This window comes from Plasmodium coatneyi, chromosome 7 (assembly GCF_001680005.1).
Source record: "Plasmodium coatneyi strain Hackeri chromosome 7, complete sequence".
NCBI classification, from domain to species: Eukaryota; Apicomplexa; class Aconoidasida; order Haemosporida; family Plasmodiidae; genus Plasmodium; species Plasmodium coatneyi.
In genome coordinates, this window is record NC_033562.1 from 802,839 (window position 1) to 823,244 (window position 20,406).

General features: G+C 43.1%; 6 protein-coding genes across 6 annotated transcripts; 1 reads left to right on the forward strand and 5 right to left on the reverse strand.

Annotated features, from left to right (window-relative positions):
* Positions 1-316: 316 nt before the first annotated feature.
* PCOAH_00017230 (Dolichyl-diphosphooligosaccharide--protein glycosyltransferase 48 kDa subunit) lies at positions 317-1,840 on the reverse strand (the record flags this gene model as incomplete). Its single annotated transcript, XM_020058532.1, has 1 exon — positions 317-1,840. One exon carries the CDS (start codon positions 1,838-1,840, stop codon positions 317-319), a length of 1,524 nt encoding a protein of 507 aa, XP_019914211.1.
* Positions 1,841-2,860: 1,020 nt separating this feature from the next.
* On the reverse strand, positions 2,861-4,261 carry PCOAH_00017240 (Sugar transporter; the record flags this gene model as incomplete). The annotated part of the gene is made up of 1 exon (XM_020058533.1): positions 2,861-4,261. One exon carries the CDS (start codon positions 4,259-4,261, stop codon positions 2,861-2,863), a length of 1,401 nt encoding a protein of 466 aa, XP_019914278.1.
* An 800-nt stretch (positions 4,262-5,061) lies between these two features.
* PCOAH_00017250 (Uncharacterized protein) lies at positions 5,062-6,924 on the reverse strand (the record flags this gene model as incomplete). The annotated part of the gene is made up of 3 exons (XM_020058534.1): positions 5,062-5,165; positions 5,345-5,861; positions 5,977-6,924. The coding sequence occupies 3 exons, from the start codon at positions 6,922-6,924 to the stop codon at positions 5,062-5,064; spliced, it is 1,569 nt and encodes a 522-aa protein (XP_019913998.1).
* Positions 6,925-8,473: 1,549 nt separating this feature from the next.
* Positions 8,474-9,315, reverse strand: PCOAH_00017260 (PDI-like protein; the record flags this gene model as incomplete). Its single annotated transcript, XM_020058535.1, has 3 exons — positions 8,474-8,839; positions 8,930-9,075; positions 9,201-9,315. 3 exons carry the CDS (start codon positions 9,313-9,315, stop codon positions 8,474-8,476), a joined length of 627 nt encoding a protein of 208 aa, XP_019914065.1.
* Positions 9,316-12,349: 3,034 nt separating this feature from the next.
* PCOAH_00017270 (Uncharacterized protein) lies at positions 12,350-13,291 on the forward strand (the record flags this gene model as incomplete). Its single annotated transcript, XM_020058536.1, has 2 exons — positions 12,350-12,416; positions 12,525-13,291. 2 exons carry the CDS (start codon positions 12,350-12,352, stop codon positions 13,289-13,291), a joined length of 834 nt encoding a protein of 277 aa, XP_019914175.1.
* Positions 13,292-14,389: 1,098 nt separating this feature from the next.
* Positions 14,390-16,652, reverse strand: PCOAH_00017280 (DNAJ-like molecular chaperone protein; the record flags this gene model as incomplete). Its single annotated transcript, XM_020058537.1, has 5 exons — positions 14,390-15,043; positions 15,186-15,304; positions 15,461-15,578; positions 15,759-15,913; positions 16,199-16,652. The coding sequence occupies 5 exons, from the start codon at positions 16,287-16,289 to the stop codon at positions 14,390-14,392; spliced, it is 1,137 nt and encodes a 378-aa protein (XP_019914026.1).
* Positions 16,653-20,406: the final 3,754 nt, after the last annotated feature.

Genomic DNA, 20,406 nt, shown 5'->3' on the forward strand with positions numbered 1-20,406 from the left:
CCATGAAAAGGAGCATCTCCTACCGATGCCTTTTTTGCGGATCTGCCGGTTTGTTTTCTCGGAGTGAACACGAATAAATTACCCTTTTATTTTTTATCCCCAGTTGGTCAACACGACAACGAATTTGTAACGCTCGCGTTGCAGTTCCGGCGGGGCAAAAAAAAAAAAACACAAACATAAGCATATAAACGAATTAACATATGAACATAATTGAATGCGTATTCGTACATGTATATGTATACGTAAACAAAACCGCGGAATCGTACGGACCGCCCCAACGGGCTATGCATCCCGCAGCGGAGGAGCAACAACGACGCTAGTCCATTTTTTCCTTCTTGTCGTGGCTCTGTCCAGCGCTATCCTCCGAGGGCCCCCCCGAATCGTCAAACAGAATGATCAGAATGAAAAAAAAAAAACAAAAAAGAGACAGATAAATGTACGTATAAAATGGATAAAAGGAAAAGGGCACTTTTTTGTTTTTATCATAATGTAGAGGAGATCGAACGGGGAGGAAAAAATACAAATTTAAAACGTTGTATCCTTTTCTGCGGAAATATATTTTTATTTTATACACACCATGTTCGTTTGGCAAATGGAAATTCTTGTAGTAAGTTGGACAGTCCGCATTTTGGTATCGGTTTAAAAAATCTCTTCTGTGAATTTCCATTTTGACGAGTTCGTACTGAATGTCCCTCCGTTTGAGGGGGACCCAGCAGCTGCTCTTCAGTTCGTAGAGGTCGATCGATAGGTGGATAAGGTCATTCGCGAAAAAGGGAGTGGCCCCTATGCGGTCTCCCCGTGAGAGGTCACCCCCTAGCAGGTCACCCCCTAATAGGTCACCCGCCGTGTGGCCCATTTTGCCTCCCTCCTTGTACAGTTTAAACTTATCGTACCGGACGATGCCGCTCTTTTTAAAATTCCACGCAACTATCTCCTGAGCGAATTTTTTATTTTCTCCATTTGTGTGAAAAAAAAGGTCCGAGAAAATCTCACTTGACGATGAGAAAACACATCTTGAGTTATTGTCCCACTGGCTGGAAGACACTAAAGATAAGTCCGTTCCCTGTTTTGCCTTTTTCACCACGTTGCCATTTTTGTCGTACAGCAGACATGTCTGTGTGCACGTTACGACTTCGAGAATGTGCTTTGTTTTTCCCATCATGACATGCGCTGTTCCTTGGAAGAGTAAACGTTTCCTTCTGTCCCCCACGGAAGGGTTAACAACGATTGGCGTGTCTCGTATTATTTCTCCTGTGTAGAAGGCGTACCCCCGGTTGACTCCTTCCTTAGGCATGTTCACCCCCTTTCGTGATGCAGTTCCAAAGGGGTCCTTCACGTAGGACCCACCTCCATGCACCTGAATATGCAGCTGTGCTAAGAACTGCATCCCGCTTTTCCCGTTTACACTGTTGAGACTTAAAAAAACGTTTTTCTTCTTTTCTCTGAAGCTGTTCACATACTTGGTGGTTAGAGATTTGACCACTTGGTCGTCCAAGACATCGAGGATGATCACCAGTCCGTCGTAGAAGGCAGGATCCTCCGGCAGCAGCGCATCAGTGTCACCACCACTGCCGAGGCGAACGAACTTCCCTACATGGTGACCCTCTTCCCCGTCCAGAATGCGAAAAAACTCCCCATGTGTAATCGACAGATCTGGTAGGTTACTCACCAGTACGAGTTTACTCCCCTCATATTTTTTTATTTTGTTTGGTATCGATCCCCTAACGGATTCCCTATCAGAGGGGACCCTTTCCAGTTTGATACTTTCACACCGGAATGTTTGCACGCTAATGAGGAGGAAAAGGAGCAGAATGGCAAGGATCACCCTTTGCTTCTCCATTGGCTACCGCAAAATAAACTCCAAGATGAGCGCAAACGTGAATTGCAGGTGTAGCCACAGTTTGTTGCCGACATGCTTAGGTATGCATATTTGGGGGAACTGGTCTTGCAATGGTAGGAAAATTTTGGCCAAACAGGGATAAAAAAAATCACTGCCCCCACCCTATCAGTGGTGACAGTTGGACCATGCGCCTGTAGGGGATTGACCAAACTGGGCACTTTTAAAATGTTTCCTCTTTTTTTTTAACCCACTTAATGAATTGGTGGGAGCACCCCGTACCCGTTTAAGTGGGAAATCTACAAGGAAGAATCTGCTTTGTTACATAGGGAACGTCCCGAAATATATCGTCCCCCTGAAGTGTTTTTTTTTTTTTTTAATGATGGTGCTTCGGGGGAAGAAGTACCCTTCGGAAAGGCCTCTCTCCGGATGCGGTAGTCATTTTTGGAGTGAACATTTGGCTAAGCCAACTACTACTTACATCACGAATTTTCATTAAAAAGGAAGGAATGTTTAAAATAGGTTCTTGTTCAGGGTTGGTGCCCCCATGGAGGGATAAACACACCAACCGTAAATGGAGGGGATACACATGGAAAGTTTTGTAAGGGAAGGATGTAAAATTGACGGTAAGGAAAAATAAAAAAATGGAGACAACAAAAAGGGGGGAAGCAACGATGACGCTTCCGCGTGACAACTCCTATCAGGATTCCCCACTAAAGGGAAAAAAAAAAAAAAAAAAAAAAAAAAAAAATGAAGCACGGTATCTACGTGTGCACCATAATAACATAATAAACATCACTCTTGGTGGAAGTTCTCTCAGATGAGTTCTCCGTTTCGTCTCAAACGGGACATGGTCCGTGTGATAACTTCACTGCAGTCATTCTGCAAATTTGTTCATCCACGTGGAATACGCGCGTTTGGTCGGTCTGTCCGGGTGACTTGGGGGGCGTTACATCGTCACTTTGCCATATTACCACTTGGACACCTGGCCGGATTAGCGCTCCCGCCGTAGGGGTTGCCCGGTTAGTCCTCCATGGAGGGGTGCCTGGCGATGGCGACCCGCTCATCCTTGTAGCACTTGCTGAAGGAGACGATGGACACGGAGAGGGAAATCAAACAAACGATAAACAGGTAGGAGTAGTACCTGGTACTAATAAATTCGAGCAATACAGAAATGAAGAATGCACCAAGGAAGAGAGAGTAGTAGGAAAAAAAGGCCCCCACTACTTTACATTCCTTGGGAAATAAATCAAACACATGAGTCCAAATCATATGTCCAAAGCCTAAGGACAAGCCAACAAAATAAGCAGATATCGCAACGATTAACATGATCTTGTGAACAAGGGTTGAAAAATCAAGGAAATAGGAACCCACTAGACACGCTGCAGAAATGGCTTGTACAACCAACCCAGTAATTAGCAGATCCTTCTTCTGATATATCTGAATCAATCTTGTGCAAAGGATGGAGCTAATAAAGTAAACCAACACAAACCCAACGGAGACAAAAGTATTAGCTCTGGTAGTGGAGAAGGCCTTGAAAAATAAAAATATCGCATTGAAAAATAGAAAGGATCCATTGAGGGAGTACAAAAAACAGAGCAACATCCCTACAAAGGAAGTTTTGCGTAACAATTCGTTTTGAAAAAAATTCACAATTGTTAAATCCTTTCCTAGTAAACTGACTTCCTTCGTTTTTTCATTTTTGTGATATTCTTCCTTTTCGTCAAATTGTTGTATGTTCATTCTGGTTTTCAATTTATCAAACTTTTTAAATTTCTTCGATTCGTACAAATGTAGGGGTGTGTCCATAGTAAATGTGAAGGAGAACAGAAGCAAGGACACCACGCTGATGATTAAGGGGAGTGCTAAGTGCAGTTTATACAACACAGTCAACACCCAGTAGGTCGTCCTCGGGTTTGCAAATCGCATGTTCGCATACATGGCTCCAAAGATGTAGCTAATCAATAAACCTAGTGCGAAAAATATCTGAATGTAGAACCCGTAAAATTTCTGGTGATCTTTTGGGGTGTATTCTAAAATGTAACAAGATGCAGTCACCACGGATCCTCCAATGGCTAGTCCGAAAAACGCTTGAGAAAATAAAAATATTATTATGTGAGGGGTACTATATATTGTCAGTAAGCTTCCAATAATGTACAGGTAGTGCACCCCCATGAGCCCCTTTCTTCTGTTGGAACTTCTAAAGTATAGCGAAATGAGACACCCGAAGAAGGCGCTCATGTAGAGCGTAAAGTAAAACGTTGCAAAGTACCACTTCTCCTTGTCGCACTTGATGTGCCCCTCTGGACATATCTTGAAATCCTTCAGCAGCATCATTCTGGCGAGGTTCGTTGCCGACAGGCACAGCCCGCAGTTCAGGATCGCCAGGCAGGCGTTGCTGATCACCGTCGTCAGGTACAACATTTTGCAAATGCGAAAGGGAGTGATTCAAAACGTTACTTCTTCGCTACTTGGCGTCTTCTTAGCTCCTCACCTTGACAACGTTGAGTCTCCTTTGCGAGTTCCTCTTCGTCCGGCCACCTGTCTGCGCTGGACCGGTTGGCAAAATCGCCGGCTAACTAGCTGCTAAACCGAATGGTTAACTCGGTGGATAACTCTGTGGCTAACTCTCCCTTTGCAAAGTTTTCCCTTCTCGTGAAGCCCTTTTTGGACACGAAAAAAAAAAATGAAAAAAGCAGAGCAGGAAAAATGACTCAACGAGGACTGTATATTTGGGGACAAATATTTTACTATGTTAAAAAGACAAAGTCCAGTTGGCGTGCAGGAAAAAATGTGTAAAAATGTGTAACAATTCACAAAAGGTTGTGAAAAAAAAAAAAAAAAATATAAACGTACTTGCAGGTACACACATGCGGACACACCCCCGCCAAATGTTGCAACAACAGAATGCGTTTTCGAAAAACGAGGGAAAAAACCGCGGCTTGAGCGGGATCTGCAAAAAGCAGCACAGGTGGGTGTGAAGGGATCAAAAAATTGGCCACCTATGTTCCAGATAATGCATGCGTTGAGTGAATTTTTTTCTCCAGGGGGGTACGTCGCGTGGGGTCAATTTTGGGGGAAAAAAAGCAAAAAAAAAAGAGAAAAAAAAGGGGGAAAAAAACGCAAAAAAGGTAACCCTTAAAATGGGAACAAAGTGGGAACAAATAGTTGCAGCTGACGTGGCGGGAAACATCGGGAACGGGCCCCCCTCTCTAGGGTCTGCTTCAGAGGTCCTCATCCACGTCCAACAGCTCGTCCACGATATCGATCAGCGTGTCCAACTTGAGGGGGAAGAGAAGAAATTTTTTCCTTTTCAGTTTGTCTAGGCCTGCACATGGGGGAGGAAAAAAAAGAGGGAGAAATGCGGTAAGAAGAAAGCACAACCATGCTTCGGTTCGCATTTTGCTCGTTTGAATGAGGGAACGTGTTGTGGGGTCATCATATCTCCCCCTCTCCCCGATTGGACAACGCAAAGTCGCTCCTACACTCCTTCCCTGTTTGACTCACCCGTGGGGTAAATGGCCACGCTGGGGTAAAAGTCCACCGACTCATCAGTCATGTCGTTCAGCTTGGCATCCATGGTGGCCACCAAGACGTTTTTATATTTATTTTCCAAGTGAAAAAAATTGGCCACACGGGACCAAAAAGAAAAAAGGGGTTTGCATTCCTTGCATCCCTCTACATGGTAAAAAAGTAAAACGATCTTCTCCGGATCCAACACAAATGTATCGAAATTATTGGCACATACAATTTGGTACTTTTCTTGCTCTCTTCTTTTTACTTCCTTTTCTGATTTTTTTATTTGAGCAAGTTCGTTGTGATAAAATTGGGTAATAACTTGGGAAAGATTTTCCGCATTTATTTTTTCACTCTCCAGCTGCTTTATGTATTTCTTTGGCCTCAGTAATCCGTAGAGGACATCCACAGTTGCGTCTCTGTAGTCCACCACGAGGATGAAATTGCCGCCTTTGTCGGTGCCTAGCAATTCGGTCACTTCTTCGCTCTTGGGGAAGACGAACCGGAGCTGCAGAAAGGGGTCAAAGTGGTCATGCATCAATGTGATAATATGTCGAAGCAGCTTCGTGTCAATACGAAGATCCCGATAACCACACGTGCGAAAGTAATCGATGAGATTTTACCTGTGGGTGGTGCTCTCGTATGACGGGGGCCAATTCCACATATAGTGCATCCGAGTAGTGCCCAAAGTGGCTGTACAGGTAGACATAAATTTCGCCCTTCTGCGCTTTGTACAAAGACCTCTTATAATTAATAATAACGGGGAACTGTGCCATATACTCACTAGCGAATGTGAGGATATCACTAGACACCCAAACGTTGTTGTCCGGTTTGTATAAATCGTTATACTTTGTGTTGCCATCTGGAATGGTAGCCCCGGGTCCGTTGCTTATTTCAATTTTTGTGTCCGCCTCCTGATCGATGTACACCATCCCCACGGCTAAGTTAGCCAGTGAATGTGTTTCTCCAAAATGAAAAAACTTATGAACATGGTCAGAATTTTGTACACAAAAAGCAATAATACTAGCATACCCTTTTTTCTTTTGCATTTCTACATATTTCCCAACATGATCTTTTTCCATCACTTCTATAGATGGCATAGGAAGTAGTTTAAACCACTCTATGATGTTTTCCTTTGTATATTTTTTCCCAAAGGTATATCCTTTTTCTGGATCGAAATCTTTAAAGGTTAAAATTTTCGGGACATTTTTTATGTCAAAATTGTCTGCCGTTTTTTTCAGTGGAATTGTGTCCACATAGACGAATGCTATATCATCACTGGCTATCTCATTTGCTGCCTTCACGAATTCTTTATACACATCTTTGCATGTCACTTCCTTGTTGTTGCAAAACAGGGCTATGCAGTTAGGTGTGTGTTGGCTATATATCTGTAACTCTACCTCGTGGGTTAGGTGTTTCACATTTTTGGCCTCTTCATCTGTGACGCCATCAAAAACCGCGCCCTTCACAAAGGTGTGGTAGGAGTAGTGGCCCCAATAAAGGAAGAGCAACAGGGACAGAGCCCAACCGGGCGGGGCGTACAACATGTACCGTGTGGCCTTCTCTGCCATGCTGCCTAAGCGAACCGTCCTTCTAGGTACCTAGCAATTGTCTGCCTCGAGCGGATGCACATGAGTGAGCGTATATACACAGGTGTGTGTATATTTGTTTGTTTACTTGTGTGTTCTCACCCTTATAGGCGCGTTCTTATATGTGTATCTGCACGTGCTTGTTTGGGAGTTCCCTTCGAAGCTCTGCGCGAAAATCTACAAAGAGAGCCACCCTCCCCGGGGGAAGCACACACACAGGGGTACAAAAATATAAAAAAAAAAAAATCAAACCAGCAATTGCTACAATCAGGATAAGTCAGCCCCACCACGCGGCTTAAGAAAAGAGGTAGGGACGAACCGGATAGGGAACAACCAAAAAAAGGAAAAATACAAAAGGGTGTTATGATAAAGGTGTAAGAGTGTGGGAAAGGAAAAAGGAAAATAAAAAAAAAAAAAAAAAAAAAAAACCTATGTGAGCGAAGGTGTTCTTACTCAACTTGAGTAGCTTCATTTAGCACCACGCGTTGATGCAGAAGCAGGAAATCAAATGGGAAGGGAACGGAGGCAGAAATTGGAACATAACGGCACTCCAAATGGAACTCCACATCGAATTCGTGTGGCTATCCAAATGGAACTCATGTGGTCACCCCTGGTGAAACTCACGTGAGGGGGAGATCCCACGGGGAGAGAAACCAATACCGCAGTGTGGCCAAAAAAATACACACAAAAGGGTGCAGCTTAGGCATGCGCAAAAGGTTATACATGCTTCTTCACCGCTACGCTTTACGGATTCACCGATTCACCGCCCTACCGCATGGGGACAAAAGACACCTCCGACAGGATCACCGAGCTGATGTACTCCCATTTGTTTGCGTAACCGATCGGGCAAGTGTGCATACCTTGGTGCCCCGATTAACTGCATCATTTCACGCACCTCGCTTGGCTAGATTACCACGCTAGCAGCCGGAAAAAGGAGCGTAGCTCTTCTGAAGCGATTCCTTGGATGTGAATCCCCCCAAAGGTGGGCTCCTCCACAGAGATGTTTTTTTATTTATTTATTTATTTTTTTTAAATATGTGAGCCCCTCAAAGGAAGGGTCTCCCGTTTTACAATTCAATTTAGCACTTTTCACGAATCAAAAAAGGAAAAAAAAAAAAGTGCAACAAAACGAACAGCACTCGAATGAACGGTAAAAACTTTCAAAGGTGAAAAAAATAAAAGAAACACAAACGCAACGCAGGTCGATACGCTTGCATGTAGACGGAAACACTCACATGCACAACAGATGGGAGAGAGGAGTATATTTGCTCACTCCGAAGGTACGTTACACATCCCCCGCGTGTAACGCGAATCGTTTAAAGTACTGGCCATTTATATCAGGCCCAAACTCTATCTGTCTGCATGTGCGAAGAGAAGCGACCTACCAAGATGTAGTAAGCTCCACAAAAAAAAGGAACCGTCTTCACTCCATCATTAATATCGCTCTGTTCGCAACCATCCTTGCCACTTCTGAAAAATTACCACGAAAAAAAATAAGAAAAAAAACGCCTCTCACGCGACCAAACCCCAATCAAAAGGAAGACTCCTTTTTATTCAAGGAGTACACATTATTCCTGTAGTCCCATCTCAGAATGCCTTTTTCCCCTTCGTCCCTTCCACTGCAAATGTGCAGGAGTTGTGCCTCCCGTCCATCACTACCAATAACGATTAAACAGGGAACATCACTTCTTGGCCCAGACCCATAGAAAGGGACTTCGTATGGGTTCATCACGCGGAAATGCTTCTTCAGAATGTCTGTTAAGGGGTCAGCTATGTCGATGTACAACCACGGCATGTGCTTCTTGTGGTCTTCGAAGGAGGTTCTATCCGGGTCCGTACTCACAAAGATTACTTCAATTTTCTGGCTGGCCCCTGCTTCGTTGATGGTCTTGTAGTACTAAAGGGGGAATCAAAAGGCGAAATCAAATGTTATAGCGGAGGAAGTGTCACTACTCGCCCTTGCACCACGTGTGAAGCAAAAATTTACCTGCTGCAGGAAAGGAAGGAATGCCCTACACTTGGGGTCACTGCCGTTCGAAAAAAACAGAGCAACTGACTTCCCAACTAAGTGCTTCTCACTGACAACGGTGTTGTTGATATTTTTTAATGACCCTTCAGGAAAAAGTATAAGATCTACAAATTTGGGGGGAGGGGACGCGTCGTACTGAGGCGTGGTACACACAGGGGAGTAGTTACGCACACGCGTAGATCTGCATGCACACACCGGGGTGCAGACAAGCTCTCTCTTTCTCACTTACCCATTTCCCGGTAGTCTATGGCTGCGCTCACGCTCTCCAACTTTGTGTTCTCAACATTCTCCGTGGTTCTCCTTTTCTCCGCTTGGTACGGGGAGTTGAAGTTCGTGCAGGCCATTTTGAAGGAGCGAAAAATAAACAAATGTTAAGAAGGTCGTAAATGAAAGAAAAAAAGGTAAATAAAAAAACGCCTCTTCTAACTTCACAAAGGATGAATCGAAAAAGTTAATCTTGAGAGAACTTGATTGAATTATCGGGGGGGTGGTCTTCTTCCAGCGTATGTATATTATCGCAGACGCAAAAAAGGAATATAAGAAACCTTTTCTTTCTTCCTTTTGGACAAAAAATTTGACAAAAATGGGAAGTTTTTGGTATGGAGAGAGTCCTCAGGGAGAGTCTTCAAGTTGAGTAGGCTCTCCTAGGGGTTAAGTATGTCGATAGGTTGATGTAGTTTCTGCTTTAGTTTGGTGCAGGTTTCGTGTAAACTTGGTGCGTGCTTTGGAGTTGGCTATATGTACGTTTTGCATTAGAATGGTGTAAGCTTCATATAAGATTGGCGTAAGGTTGGCATATGAATGACGTAAGTTTGCACTATGCTGCTACAAGTTGGGTGTAAGTTTTGTCTTATTATAGTTTTTGTTTGGTGTAGGTTTGGTTGTACTTAAAAAAAAGTTGGAAGTTTTTTAAAAGTTTTCTTAAAATATTCTTAAAATATTTTTAAAATAGTTTTTAAATTATTTTTTAATTCATTTTTGAAAATTTTTTGCAAAATACTTGTTGCAAGCTTTTTGCAAAATTTTGATTAGCTTTTCCTGATCATTTTTTAAGTTTTTTTTTTTTTTCCCTCCCTGGAGCGTTAATGCATGAGCGGCTTTTTCTAATCTCCTGTAGTCTCTTCCTACAAAGTAGCCTCCTGAAACCGTTGCAGAATTTAACAGTTGTCTACACCTGTTCAGAAAAGACAACCCATTTCCGTCTTTTTTTTTTTTTTTTTTTTTTCAACTAGCCATTTTGATGCATTTACCGATTTACACAGCAATTGCAAGCTAAAACACGTAAGGACAGGCATTTTTGCAAATCTGAAAAAAAAAAAAAATATGTACAGTGCATGTAAAATAGCTCTCTCTTATTCCCATAATTGGTGCATATGTGCATGCACTTTTTAAGCAACGCCGCAGGAGAGCTGACATGTGCAGGCGATTGCAGTCGTTTTGCGCGCGCTAAATAGCTAGCGATTAAAAGAAAAACAGTTTGTGCATTCTTCTAGCAGTCGTTTGCATGACCAGGCAAATAAAAAAAGGCCACCTAAATGAGCACATAGTGTGTACCATTTGGTGTGTACTGATTTTTTTTTTTTTTTTACATGCACATAACTGTAAAAGTGCGGTTTCTCCGCGCAGGCGTTAGGACACTCCACGGTTGCGTCCTTTTAGGCCACTTTAAAAATGGGGCCTCTCACTTTCGGCGCGAATTTAACGATAACGCGTATACGGGGGAAGCCAAATGTGTAGGAAGTAACTAGCAAGAGGTTGTGACATGTGGGGGGAGCCACTTGGCCTAAACGCCTTTCATAAGTTGCAGACGTGAGAATGCTCGCAAAATTGCCCACGTCTGGCTCTTGTTAAGTAAGGCAACCAATTTTTTTGCTCCTCTTGTGCTAAACAAATTGCAGTTGGCGGGGGCTCCGGAAAGCGTCCATACTGAAAAGCTCGCATGATGCACCTATCCCACTATTACACTTCGAATCGTCAGCTCGTCAACATTTTTTTTTTTTTTTTTTTTTTGTCCGAATGGGGGGATATTCACTAAGGGTTAAGTGAGAAGAATAATGTTTTTCCCTTGAACTGTGCAACCTTACCCAAAGAGCTCCCCGAGAAGCATTTTTTTCCTTTTTCCTCGCACACGCCCTTTCTATGGGAGTAATTACGCTCTTTAAAAGGGTTGCTGTTCCGCGCCGTTTCTCCCCCCTAAGTTGGCAGCGGTCCACGCGTACCTCCTATCACCACGCACATAGAGAAACCCCTTTGGAGTTCCACAAAAGAAAAAAATCAGATTTCAAGATGTAAACACATTTGTAAAGGAAACAATTATTTCCTATGTTCGGCACCGTCCTCTCAAATTTGGATTCACCCCTTTGGGTGATTTTTTTTCTACACCGTTTGGCGAAAGGAAGAAAAAAAAACGTTACCACGCATGAGTACCCATGCGTACACTTGTGTACCCTGGTGTGGCTAAGAGATCGCGCTGCTAATTTAGGGAAGGTTGGAAAATGGACCTGGGGGATTTGCCTAATTTACACAGGCATGAAAGTAAGAAGTGACTTCGTGCCAGGAGATTTAGAGCACACCCCTAGCGGGGGCAACATTCTACATGGGGCCAAAAAAAATAAGACAGGAGTGACTGACCCAGCTGGGAAAAGTGCAAACATATCTGTTTACGTGTATACACATGTAGTTGTGCACGTGTGTATAGTCTTCCTTCGCGCATGCGCACCGCTCGATGGGATAAAAAAAAAAACGCAAAAGGAGTCAATAACTAGAAAAGGCAAAAAAGCAGAAAAAAAAAAATTTTTCCACCGTGAAGGAACAGAGGAAACGAAACTCCGACTGTACAACTTGTCACATCACCATTTCACATTTCTTCAAACTGCGTTTGCGAAGGAGGCGAGGTTAACGACATCCACGCTAGTAGCAATTTGTACGAAGTAAAACTTTTCCTCTACACCCTCCTCCATTGTCCATGATAATTGTTTTTTTTTTTTTTTTTTTTTTTTTTTCCTTTTAGCAAAAAAATGTTAACCTTTTAACTGTGAAAAAATCTAAATGATCGGCAAAGTTACCACGGAAAAGGTGGAAAAAAAAAAAAAAAAAATCCCCTGTGTGTATACCTTTTTTTTTCCTTTTTTTTCTTAAACTGTTTTAGTAAAATTGTTCCACCACTTCGACTGTAATTCAGTGGAGAACAGGGAAAATGCACAAATTAGGACAATTACTTTGGCTGACCGTTACTATGCTTTGCTATGTTTCTTCTTCTGCTCTTCCCCCCTTTTAACCGTTTATCGCTCAATTAGTGCGCCATACCAGCAAAGCGCATGCGTCCACATGCCCGCTTCAACTTATCTATAATAGACCAGTGCACACTGCAAAATATAAATGAATATCTGGCTGCACACCTACACCCTAGACGTTCCCTTTTTTCTGAAAAATGTGCGCCACACGGGTGAGTCGCAAGTTGCAATGTGGGCAGTGCTGTTGCTAAATAGTGCGTACACTTCGATTTACCCACTCTATCCGCTTTACCCAATTTGCGCCCTTAAACCCCCCACAGGAATCGAAGTTTTCGGGAGCGAGTACACCTTCTCCATGGACGGAATCACCACATGCAAGCCCAAGAGGTCGACTATCGGGCAGTACTGCAAGAGCTACGAATTGACCTTCGTGGAAATAACATACGCCCAGTTTGCCGAAATTTTAAACGCCCTCGGAAAGATATACAGACCCAACACCTACAACTTCGTGTGCAAAAACTGCAACCACTTCTGCGATGACTTGTTTGAGTTGCTCAGTGGAAAAAGATTGTTTCATACATTTATGATTTATTCTCGATTGGGAAAATTATTTGGAAACTTTAAGAACCTAGCCTTCTGTGGGTACATTGACTCCATGGAGCTTTCCGGCAATGACAAGGAAATGTACGTCTACGCGCTGAAGTTGTCCAAGTCGATCATACGAAGGAATAGGAATGCGCCCGTTGGGGTGACGAACAAATCGCAGAGCGGATTACCGACTGGCTTACCTTCCGGCATGACGGGCACTTTAACGAGCGGCCTGCCCAGCAACTTGCCCCCCCTCCATTTCAACAAACCAAACGACGACTATTGTAGCCGATTTTGCAGCCCGTCCCCTATATATATCATCCCGTACTCCACCTACACGAATGACTCCTGCATGGTCCAAAGCGTCTCCTACGGCGAGAATACCTTTAACGGCCCAATGGACAGCCTCCCTGATGAGACGCACAAGGGTTTTTTCCCGAACGGCCAATTCAGAACTGTTTATTCGATTAGCACGAGTGGCAGCTTTTCAATGGCATGATGGGGGCAGCTATACGATAACAGAATGGTACGAATTTTCCGAAGGTGTGGCACACTCCTCCGTAGGAAGACCCCCAAATGGGGATGACCGATTGTGTGCTTTTCTGGAGAGCATTTTCACCTTCCCTCGTTTTCCTCCCTGGGGCCAAATTGCAACATTCGCGCCCTGTAAGCCAAAAACATTTTTTTTTTTTTTTTTTTTTTAATTCAACAATTTGACACATAAACAGTGCACATCACGTAAGTCGGTTTGCGCTCCCACAGAATGTACATAGCGCTTGGAGGAACTTACCCTCCCGCCTTCGCTTCAAAAGGATGACTTAAGAATGGGGAATTTTTAAAAATGGCGAAGCACCTGGCATGTACACATATACACATATGTACCCAACTAAGTCGACATACACGCATACAAAAACAGGCCTACCTAGGGAGATGCACACACACAAACACACACGTAACGTGCGCTGGTAGGTGGGTGAGTCAAAGTGGAGGTCACACAGTTGATAATGTTGTAGGGGCTGCGCGGCGTGCACGTAGGTGGGTGCAAACACATGGGTTATTTAAAAAAAAATAAATAAATAATATAAAATAAAATATACACATATAGTTATATACATATGCAAGGAACCACTTTGTACTATCACTAAAACGACAAAGTGTTCCATTTAGGTGCGCGCAGCATTCACAAGGGGTACAAATAGGGGGTTGTTTGTTAGGTGGTTACTCGGTTGCTTGGATGGTTTGTTTGTTTGTTTTTTGGGTTATCTTTTCCGTTTTTTCCTCCTTCATTTTATAATTTTCACGCGTGCTTAATTTTTCCTCCATGCAAACAAACGCCGCACAAATGTGCCTGCTTTCGAATTCCTCTAGGGTGGTTCCACTTTTTCGTTTTGTATAACCCGATCGATACGCGTCCGCTCCTTTAATTATTGGATGACTTCCGGGGTGGCTCGGCAAAGCTGCGAAGTGGGCACCACCGACGGTTGGCCAGCGTTAAGCTAGCATTACTCTAACAGTTTGATAACGGCTTATTGGCGGTTCATTGACGGTTTTTCCTTCCGATCCTCACTCCTACTACTGCTACCACTCCCACCTGCGCTCACTTGGAGGTAAACCAGATGTACACGAATATAATGCCGAAGATCATCTGCATGGAGATGAACTCGAACCAGGACTTCTTCTGGTTCTTCTTGTCCTTGGTGTTCTTATTCTTCATCAATTCAAAGCAATTTTCAAGTAGACTCATTTGGTGCGAATCGAGGGTTAAGGCAAACTCCTGCACATTTTCGCGCAGCTTATCGTCTGTATTATTTTGGTCCTTGGGGTCTTTTTTACCATCTTCCAAGCATTCCCTTTCGTCCTTCTGATCCTTGTCTTTTAATTTTGCCTGCGCATATTTAGCATCTTCAACAGCTTTCCTCATTTCCTGTAACTTGGAAACCAGCTGTTCTCCATTTTTCTTTAAATAGTTAGTCGATTCGATGACGTCATTTGATCTTTCGAAAACGATTCTGTTGGTGGCCAAAATGGATCGCATTAAATAAATCAACGTAGCATTTCTGTCTGTGTACGTGTACGCTGAGGAACATATGCTGATAAAAAAAACGATGGGGAATAACATCCTAAGTAATTTTATTTTCTCATATGGCAGTAGATATCCTATCGAGGGTAGCCAGTCGAATGTCGTGTCGTCTTCGATAAATCGGAACTGCAGCTCGAAGCAGAAGCTAGCTATGTTGTACACCAGAAATATCTTAAAAAAAAAAAAAAAAAATTATACACCCATGTATGTATGCAAAAGCAAGGACGGAAATGTCCCCACTGCACACATGGGATTGTTTGGTGGCAAATTACAACCCATGTGCGTGCCACACAGAATGACAACAAACACTCACTTGTCTTGCGAACACCAGTTTCCGTGGGTATGATAAAAAATATCCTATGATGAAAAACATGGTGTGCTGGACCAACGAAAGGCATATCAGCAGTGTGGCCGTATTGTCGTCAACTTCACCTGAACGGGAAAAGTAAAAGGGGAAAAATTATGCACACATGGCAAAAAAAAAAAAAAAAAAAAAAAAAAAGCTAGCTAGCTAGCTCGACGGTAAACGAATGTCCGATCTGTTATACACACAACTGGTGGTTAAATGCATCTCCCCTCAGACATTACCATTCTTGTAGTCCCCGAATCGGTTGTAGTTGCTTCTCCTCACGTCGTCCGTCAAGACATCGTATGCCTGTTTTAACTTTATAAATGCGGAGTCGGCCGACTCGTCCGGGTTTTTGTCCTGCAAAGCGGGGGCGCAGTGGAGGTGATGTGGGAGTGAAGCGGTGCAAAATCAGTGACATGGGAAAGGGAAATACTCGGGCGAGAGTAAATGAGCACATGGGCACCTCGTCTTAATGACGCCCTTGGCCCACTCCCTCTCCCCATTCGCTCCTCCTTTGGACATAGCATGCATCCTTACGGGGTGATATATTTTCGCCGCCTGCCTGTAGGCGGTCTGTATTTCTTGCTTCGTTGCATTGGGCCTGATGTTCAAGTAGGTGTAGTAATTCTCCCTCTTCCAAGGTACTCCCTTGTATAGCAAGAAGGACAAAATTAAAACGTAGATGGCATATCCTGCGGAAAAAAAAAAAAATATACACGTGTACATATGTACATATGCAAATGCATGGTCCTACACCGCCTGCATTTCCGACGCGACGGGATAAAATAAACCACGCCTCCAACACGGTTCTCGCTCATTTCCACACGTATTGTAACAAAAAAAAAAAAAAAAGGATGCGGGGAAGGGACAACTCAATCTCCTCCCCCTCCCATTTTCCAACGGCGAGCAGATGTGGGAACTCTGCACAATCGCACAACCCTCTAGCAGCTACGCATGATGTCTCTCCTCGTGCTTACTGAACTTTTGGAGAAATTTTATTTTATCGCTGTTGACTATTGTGACTCCAAAAGAAGCAATAATAACTTGAAATATAATATCGTTTAGCATTTCTAAAATGATTTTTTTGTTTTATTTCACTGAATTTTGGGGGGTTCTAAGTTCTATCTTCTTCGGCAGTAGCTACTTGGGGTTAATCCCTGCCGGTCTCTATTCGCTTTTCCGCTTTTTCCGTTTTTCCCCTTTCCGCGTCGGGCACGTTCTTCAATGTCGAAGGTGATCTTTGCTCGTTTTCGAATTGAATAGGTGAGGAATTAGTGTTGGAACAATTTGCTGGTCATTATTCTAATTTACAAAAGGCGAAGGAGAAACTCCGCATCGTCAAAGGATGGAACATCAGGGGGGACATGAAGAAATACAACTGGGCAAAGTGTTCATACGAACGTACGAGCATACAAATAGGCAAGAAAAAAAGGCATATCACAAACTGGCCTGTCAAAAAAGTTGTATAATAAAAGCATGTGGCTTATGACATAATCGCGCAATTGCTTGATCATTTATATAGCGGTATTCATCAATCGTTGCCGTGAATTGGTTTTCCTGCACATTGCCTGTGCACGGTTGGCCTATTTTGTGCGTTGGTTTAGCGGGTTTTTCCCTTATTGGCTGGTTATTTCCTATTTAGCTGATTTCACAGCTTTTCGGTTGGTGCATTGTTTCCTGGGTGGCGATTGTGCATCTTCCTCTTGTCAAATGCGTCATTTGACTTTCGGCGCAAGGATATGGGGCACAAGCGAAATTTTTTTTTTTTTTTTTCCAAAAGAAAAAATAAAACGGGAGGGAAAACAAGTGAGGTTCGGGCTGGTTGCATATGGATAATGCAACAATGCGCGAAGCATACGCAAGTGACTTTTTTTTCTTTTTTTTTTACCAGCATTAAGGAGTTAATAGTTGGTGAATAAAGCCCATTGGAGGAAAAACTCTGCGATGATTGCGAGGTTCTCCGAGTATGCCAAGCAGAAAGCAAACACGCATCACCCACACGAGCCATGCGAAATGCGTATGTAGTAACGTATATATAGGCTTAAGTAGGTTCGATGCGTAAGGCGTGAACGAGATGGCGGACAAATGGGAGCCCCGCGTGGAAGTTTAAAACCGGATAAGAAGGCATATTCCGACTGTTCGCATGAATAAAAAAGAGGTATAAAAAGAAAATATATATACTTATATATATGTGCACAGACATATGACTAGGGGAGTATTCGCGTAACCAGGCATTTCCATGTCCTCTCGGTAGCACCCACGCGTAAACACAGTGACGAACGAGTTGCTCTTAAAAACGTGTTCATCGTTTCCGCTAACCCATCGTTCACGTAGCACACCCTTCAGCTACACCCCTCATTCTTTTTCTCACCAAACTGTGTTTGTCCGATTAGTATACATAAAGTGTTCATTCCCCCTTCCCTTTATGTCCCACTTTTTACTTCTCCACTGTTGAAATAATGAACCCCTTGTGAGAAAAAAAAAAAAGAAAAGATACCCTCTTTTGAAAGCCAAGTGGAAGGGGGTGGCATCCCTTGTATGTGTACCCACATCGGAGGGGGAATGACCTTAAAGCGACGCCAATGTTAATAGGGTGGCGCATTCCTTCCCTGGGGGGAACTCCGCTGGCGAGCTTCACCACAAAATGGACCCTACATTTATCCCCACGTGGCGACAACGAAGCAACGACGAATTATGTGGCCATTCCGTTCTACGATAAATGACATCACACGAATGAATGAACATATTGGAAAAAAAAAAAAAAAAAAAAAAAAAAAGATTTTTATTTGTTTTTTAAACTGCTCTGGATGTACGGAGGGGAGAAGTCCATTTTGTTGTGCCGGCATGGAGAGCACGGAGCCGAAGTTGTGTGCACATTAAAGGGGAGTGCTCCCTAAATATACACAAATGTGTGTGACTGCTTGGGCAAAAAAAAAAAAAAAAAAAAAAAAAAAAGACCTCCCTTTTGATGTATCCCCCACGTGTGGAAATGCATTCCCACAAAAAATAGAAAATCGCAAAGGAGAAAAAGAGCAAAAGAGAAAAACTGCAGTATCGCGAAAGGGCAAAATGTTTTTACCTCCCACCTCTGTCCAGCACGTACTTCCCATGCGAACTGTCCCAAAAAGGGAAACCCGCATAGACATACACAAACCTATTGTAGCGCCGTAAGAAATGCACATAAAAGTTAATAGCATTTACACAAAGTGTGAAGCGAAGCGATTGCTGCGAACTCGCTATCTTTCCACGTCGCTTTTCCTCACGGTGAGACGCCACAGGACAGAAGTTATCTCATCAATTTTTCTTCCCATTTTATTTTCCTCAAAAAAGTTAGCTATCTCGGTTTGTACACGTCGGACACACTCCATCCATGGAGAAAAAGTAACGAGGATGGAATTATGAGAAAAAAAAAAAAAATAAAAACATTCATACATTTATACATTTACACATTTCTCTTTCGCTTTTTCGCATACATATGCAGCTTCTACATTTTTCTCATCCGTTTTTTTTTTTTTTTTTTTTTCTTCTCTCACCCATTCTCCAAACATAATTTGTTCCCCATCTTGGGTTAAAAAAAAATAACATTCCAAAGTGGAAAGCGCTTAATCATTTTAATCAAGCAGACACATAGTTTTGTGTATTCACGCGCAAATCCGCATTATGTCCACACACGTCAAAAACGCAGATTAAGAAAAGCCATATAAAGGACCTTCACGCGCAATACGTGTATCCTTATCTGAGTGAATATACATAAGAATACACAAATGTACATAGGAACACGTGTGTAGTTTTTATTTTATTATTATTTTTTTTTTTTTTTTTGTCTATCTCTCACCCACGGAATTGACATAGCAAGTGCGCTTTCGCAATATTGTTTGTATATACATTGAAAAAAAAAAAAAAAAAAAAGGGAAAAAGACCGGAAGGTGGAACGTACTACTCCCCCCATTTTGCTTCCACTCCATCTGTATAGAAGCAACACGTAAGACGAGAAAAAACAGAAGAAGAAGTATTCGAACCCGTAACGCAACAACCAGGTAATGCGCAAAGGCTGCTCAAACACAACGATGATGTTTCGCCCCAACCCGTTTGCCGTGTTGCCCCAATGTACATACGCACTTTTTTACAACCCTTGATGTGACCACCTTGAGCAAACTCCATCAAACTGGTAGGGTCAAGGTGAATGAGCATTCTTACTTACATACCCCCACGAGTTTATGCCGTCATCGCTGCCCAGACACATGTTGTCCCCCATTTTGTGCACTACAAAAATGCATGCGTGTTGTGACTTATGTCCCATTCCCACTGCCTACCCCCTGAGAGGAGAGTACATCACGAACGAGATAAAGAAGACCACCTTTGGTTCTCTTCCGTCGTAAGGTGCTATAATGTTATGCTTGAAGTGTGCTTCCTGCCAGTGACTCGCACGGCGTAGTCATCATATGAATACCTTTCACTTTGCAAAAACGTTCGCACAAAATGAGAAAAGATCATTTAGGACGGCTGCGTAGTTGTTATTTACTCAGTGCGTGCGCGGGAAGGCAACCCTCATTCGCCCTTATGTATTCTCTTCATGACACATGATGAAAAAAAAACCCCAAAAAAAAAAAAAAAAAAAAAGAGAGTTAGGGGAGAGTTCCGTCAATATTTATGTATATACCATAGTGAGATATGCTTATCGCCAAATGTTAAGGTGAGTTCCCCCTCACGGGGTGGGATGGAAAGAATGCAGCATAGTCTGATGACGCTTACCCCATCAATAACGCGTGGGTTACATGCGTAAATATATACCCAACTTAGTGAAAACAAATGAATGAGGGCGTTTCTCCAAGGAGGTTGCAACGTAGTTGTTGGCCACGAGGAGGGGAAAACAAGCTCATTCTGCGTATATATAAGATTAAGTCTCGTTTATGCTTGCATAGGGCTTAGTCCCATTTGCTCCTACATATGCCTCATTGGTTTAGTGGGCACAACGGGTTCTTTCCTGGTTGAGCCACCTGCCCCCCACCCTTTCTTGCGTTTTTTTCGCGGGAATTACTACCTGTAAAAGGGCGAAAAACACTTATGCACTGCTCACATATGAGGCTTAGTTAACATGTTGAAATGACACTTTTCTGGGCCCACATTTGTAGTGCCATTACGCCGTAGCCGCCCCGAAACCGATCCTAACCGTGCCTGCAGCGCC